Source organism: Erithacus rubecula, assembly GCF_903797595.1.
Source record: "Erithacus rubecula genome assembly, contig: scaffold_674_arrow_ctg1, whole genome shotgun sequence".
Lineage (NCBI taxonomy): Eukaryota > Metazoa > Chordata > Aves > Passeriformes > Muscicapidae > Erithacus > Erithacus rubecula.
This window is the reverse complement of record NW_027635665.1, coordinates 45,372-50,978: the sequence shown is the minus strand read 5'-3', so window position 1 is coordinate 50,978 and position 5,607 is coordinate 45,372. Positions and strand designations below refer to the sequence as shown.

Sequence of the window (5,607 nt, the reverse complement as noted above, 5' to 3'; positions counted from 1 at the left end):
GGAAAAGGTGACAGGGAATCTTGGAAACACTCACTCCAAAAGACTGCTCCAGAATGTGATGAGACCAACAATCCTTGTGTCAGCACGTCACCCACAGGGCAGTGAGTGAAGGGACAGGGCTGGGCTGCTCACAAAGGGACCTGGAAGGAGGCAAGAGGAGGCAGCGTCAGCCAGAACTCAGGACAAGCTGGATGCAAGGGAAATATCCACGGGGTGTGTGGGGTGAGCTTCTGCCATAACAATAAATATACTCACATGAGCCCTCACGCTTAAACCAGGTAAAAATATTAAAAAGGGGCAGGAATCAAAAGAGATGGAAGAAATAGATCTATTTTTTCCTGCTTTGGAAACTGTTTCCAGTTCAAGAGACAATTTAAAATAAAAAGAACAAGTGACACTAAGCAGAGCATTGCAAGATCACCTTTGCTGGTTTCCACACATATGACGTGGTTCTGGGAGGGATTTCACATTGTAACTCTGCCCTGATTGTGGAAAAAAAGAGAATAAAGTATTACTGAGGAAAGAAGAATGCAAAACCTCTTGATGAAGACAGCAGTGTGAGTTCACTATCACTGTAAGCCATTAATCCATTAGGTAAAATAACATCCTTCAAGGTGGCAGGAGTTTAGCTTGGATGAAAATGCTGACAAAATTGCTGCCCCTTCCTGTTGCTGCTTCTATCTCCAAAGAAAGAGAAATGTGTGAAATCTGCTGAAGACAGGCAGAGACAGCGAGAAAGAACCAGACATTTGGCAGGAAAAGTGAAAAAAAAGAATGTCTTCAATTCTCTCTTTTCATTTCCTCTTCTCCCATTTGACCTTATCTGCTTTCAAGCGGGGAACTCTGTTTGCAACCCCATCAAAATAGTGAAGCTACCCAATGGAACATCTTTTTCCTCCCTTCAGCTCTGCAGAACACGGAGCGATTTCACTTTCACTGGACAGAGAGGAAGAGTTTCCCACGGGATTCCTCAGTTCCGAGCCCTTTCGGAAAGTTCCCGCGCTGGCCTTGATGCTTTGGGGTGACGCCGCAAGCCGAGGCGCAGGGATGGCTGCGGGAATGGGAGCAGGGCAGGGTTTGCAGCGGCCCCGCGCTCCCGGCCAGCCCCGGCCCCGCCCCGCCCGCGCTGGGCCCGCAGCCCCGGCTCTGCCGCGCTCGTGCCGCCGAGGCCCGGCCCGCGCGGGGCCGCGAGCGGGGCCGAGCGCAGCGCCCCCCTCAGGCCGCGCCGCCGCCCGCAGCCGCGGCCGTTGTGGCGACAGTCGGCGACCGGCGCGATGGCGGAGCTGCCGCTGCCCGCCGGCCTCAAGGCCGGCACCTTCCCCGCCAAGCTGTGGCGCCTGGCGAACGGCCCCCGCGTCCGCTCCGTGCGCTGGGACAGCCGGGCCCGGGGGCTGCTCATCGACCGCTCCCTGCTCGGAGCGGGAGCTGCTCAGCCGGGCAGGCCCCCGGGCTCCGGCCCCGCGCACCTTCAGGGCCACGCAGTTCCGCAGCTTCGTGCGCCAGCTGTACCGCTACGGCTTCCGCAAGGTGCCGGGCTGGCTCGGCTCAGCCGTGCGGGCGATGCCGGGGCCTGGCTGCACTACACCAACCCCTGCTTTCGCCGCGACCGCCCCGAGCTGCTGCTGCGCCTGCAGCGCCGGAGCGCGGCCAGCAGGCAGCGGCCGGCGGCGGGGCGGGAGGGGCGCAGGCGCCCGGCCCGCGGCTCCCAGCAGCTGCCCAGGGCGCGGCCGCTGCCGCACGGGCGGGAGCTGCGCAGCCCCCGGCCCGGCCCCTTCCAGCAGCGCCCCGGGGAGCGGCCGCTGCTCGTCCGGCGCCCGCCCTGCGGCTTCCACCTGCTGCACAGGGAGCGGCCGCTGCCGCACGGGCGGGAGGGGCAGAGCCGCTTGCAGGAGCTCTACGGGGAGCGGCCGCTGCCCGCCGAGCGGGAGCTGCTCCGGATCCCGCCGTGCCACCTGCTCGGGCTCGGCGGGGAGCGGCCGCTGCCGCTCGGGCGGGAAGGGGCCCCCAGCCGCTTGCAGGAGCTCTACGGGGAGCAGCTGCCTCCGGCCGACCGGGAGGTGCTCGGCATCCAGCCCTGCAGCTTGCAGCAGCTCCACAGGGAGCAGCAGCCCCCAGGCTCTGACTCGCCAGGTGGGAAAAGAGTTCTAGCCTTGCTTTTCCATAATGTCACGAAAAGTGACCGCTTGAAGTATTTTTCCACAATGCTCTGTCATTATGAGACACAAATTCTCAAGTCTACTAGGAAGAGGGACCTGGAAGGCCAAAAGCTTCTTTGCCTGGTTTTCCTGTGTGCTTCCTGGGATGGTTGATCCAAGGCAGCAATAGAGCTCTGTGTCTCCTTGTGGAGCCTGACCAATGTGTTTGGATTCCTGCAGCCACACCGAGCACTTCAGCCCCCAATGTTCCATCTGGTAGTGCTGGTTGTGCAGCATCGACGGTCTCCAGCTCAGCATGGAATGCTGCTGCGGAAGAGGAATCACAGCTAGCACTTGAAATAGAAAAATGGATTCGAGAGATCAGGAGATCCCTGCCTCAAAGGTCTCCCTCCGCTCAGGTAACACCATTGGATGGGAATAAAAGAGGCTGGACTGAGAGCTTTAGAACCGTTACGTGGTGAGAAGCAAAGGCTTCTTGAAATTAATTTCTGTCATTGTTACAGAGTTATCTAATTATTTTTGGTAAAATAAGACCTCTAAAAGAATAGGGATGAAAATGCCTGTCTTTTTATTGGTGTGCTGACCCCACTGGCTACGGTACATTCATGAATGAGGAAGGGCAGGCTCAAGGTGGGGAGTGGGATTCTTTGTATTTTCTAATATTTTATTCTCAAGTGGGATGTCTTTTGTCTTCTGTAAACTCACACATAGTAGCTTTCAAGAGCATTTTATTCCATACTAAAAGGAAACATTGCAGGCTCTGAATCATCTTTAGAATCTTTAGGATTCTGATTGACGGGCTGTTGCCAAAGAGATGGGTTGGGATTTTTGTTTTACCTTTCAAATTTACAAATTTTTTTGTACTGGAAAATGTGATCCTGGAAATATCCTAGGTGCCTAAATATTTGCCTGGGTCATACATATAGGGCAGCAGCATTGATCCAAAAAGGCACCACCTGGTGATGGATTGTTGTGAGCGGCTGGGTGGGGGTGGTGAGATTGCCAGGCAGAAATGAGATGTGTGCTTTTCATGTGGGTTTGCAGCACAGAGCCCTGGGCAGTGCTGGGAGCGAGCTCTGCCCTTGCTGACAGCCGTGTTGTCAACAAGGAGGGCCCCTGGCTTTCTGCTGGCTGATTTCTTGCAGCTCGTGGGATGAACAAGGGTGAGAATGTGAGGGCACGTCCTCTCACTTGGTGTCTTCTGGTTTTCTGCATTTTGCCTCAAGGGACATTTTGTACAACATTCAGTTTCATCTTGGCCACCCAAATGCTGAGTTTAAAATGCTTGTCATGTGAACTGTGTGGGCAGTGTTCCCCCCCTGTGCCCCACGTTCCCTGGGAGTGGAGAAGGAGAGTTCCTGTATCCCTGATACTATTCCAAGAAAGTAGTGAGTGATCTTTGGATTTCTTTCTTTCTGTTTTTCTTTCAAGGGGAATGTTAATGTTGCCCCTGAGTCTTCAGGAGAGGGGGATCTGAACAGGGCAGCAGCAGCAGCAGCAGCTTCATGTGGCACCGAGAGCTGTGGGAACAGTTCCCCAGAGCGTGAGGAGCCTGGTAAGGAGAGAGCCCCCATTGGTTTAGAGTGTTGTGCTGCTCTGAGCTGCTCTGAGCCTGCCTGTGGCAGAAAGGGAGATCAGAAGAGTTGAGTTCTTGTCTGCAGAGTTGGTGCTTCCTGGTGCTTTTAGTTCAGATCGTGCATTGACAAATATTCTGTATTGTGGCAAGAGAGCAGGGAATAAAGCTGTCCTTGTGGGAGCTGTGTCACCATGTCTGGTGTCCCAGTTTTCTGCTGAGGTCCGTGGTCAAGTTTGCTGCAAGTTTACAGGGGAGGCCAGACTGAGTGGCTCATGAAGGACACAGAGGAAAAAAAAAAAAAAAGCAGAAAATCAGAGTGGAAGTCCAAATCACTGACTAAATGTAGTAGCAGTGTGCTGAAAATCAAAAATCCAGTAACAAAAGGAGAAACCCGAATGACTCCAGATTAGTGAGACCTAAGGTCTCTCTGTCAGCACAGAGAAAGAACAAGGCTGGGCTTCTCTGAGGGAGCAGGGACAGTCTGTGTTTCAAGCTCTCATGGGTGCCATTTACACTGCGACCGCTGAGACTTTATCAAGATATTTTAATGCTTGACACCATTTTGAACATTTAGAGGGGACCCTGTTCTCTAAAGATCACGTTTCAAATTCCAAGTGAGAGTCTGCCTTTCAGAGCATCTTGAACAGTCCCTGACAGAAGGACAGTTGGTGCCCAAGGGAAATGTGCACAAGGGCCAAGAGTGACCAAGTGTTCCCTTTGCTTCCCAGATCCCATCTGATCGACTTCTCCAGGAGGGCTGCCCTGTGTGGCTGGAATAGACAGAGGGAGGACCTGCGACCATCAGGCAGGTGAAATCCCTCTGTCAACAGTCATATTTATAGATCTGTATAGTTATATTTATCTATATAATTATATTTATAGATTTATATAGGTTTATTTGTATGTCTATAGTTATGTCTATATAATTATAATTATAGATTTATATAGGTTATTTGTATGCCTATAGTTATGTCTATCCATTTATATAGTTGTGTTAAGAGATCTGCATAGTTTATGTATAGTTCTAGATGTACATAATTATTTCATTTTATGTTAAATTATAGATATGCCTAGATGTGTTTATACATGTGTATAGTTACATTTACGTAAATATAGTTGAGTTTATAAATAGGCATAGTTATATTTATATCTGGGAGTTTAATTACAAAGATGGATATCCATTTACCTGCAGTCCTTCTCTACCTCTTTCCCTCCACGGATCCTTCTTAATCTCTTGTTTTTCCCCTGTGTCCTCTGTCCCCTGTTGCTGTGCTGGTCCGAGCTGGGGCCGGGCCGGGCGGAGCAGCAGTTCCAGCCCCGGGTGTCCCTGGAGCGGTGGCAGCTGCCGCTGGCCCCAGGCAGAGTCCCCTGAGGAGCTGCTGAGGGACGGTGAGACTGAGGGGCTGAGGGGCTGAGGGGGCGCTGGCACTGAAGGGACGGTGACCTTGAGGTGCTGCTGGGGCTGAGGGTGTGGGGCAGCTGAGGGCGATGGTGGCACTGAGGGGACAGGGAAGAGGCACAGGCTGAGGGGGCTGGTGGCTCTAAGGGGACGGGATGGGTGAGAAGGGACTGAGGGGGTGAGAGGACCCGGGGTCTGAAGAAGCTGAAGGGGACTCGGGGTTTGCCGAGAGCATGGCGGGGCTGAGGGGATGGAGGGGCCAGCAGGGAGCACAGAGGGGTCCGGGACTGCAGCTCTGCCAGGCATGGAACCAATTCCTGAGCCTCCGATTTGGCCTCAGCTGCACTGAAGACCCTGAAGACAGCAGGAGGACAGACCTGCCAGGAGGACAGGAGCCAGCAGGGAGAAGCTGAAGGCCCCGAGCAAGAGCAGGAGCAGGAGCTGCTGCTGGCACAGAGGCTGGTGAGGCCCCAGGG

General features: G+C 53.7%; 1 protein-coding gene across 1 annotated transcript; it reads left to right on the top strand.

The window, feature by feature from the left end:
* Positions 1–1,274: 1,274 nt before the first annotated feature.
* LOC306816573 (uncharacterized protein) lies at positions 1,275–4,471 on the top strand (the record flags this gene model as incomplete). The annotated part of the gene is made up of 4 exons (XM_079333002.1): positions 1,275–2,130; positions 2,376–2,554; positions 3,588–3,711; positions 4,461–4,471. The coding sequence occupies 4 exons, from the start codon at positions 1,275–1,277 to the stop codon at positions 4,469–4,471; spliced, it is 1,170 nt and encodes a 389-aa protein (XP_079189128.1).
* Positions 4,472–5,607: the final 1,136 nt, after the last annotated feature.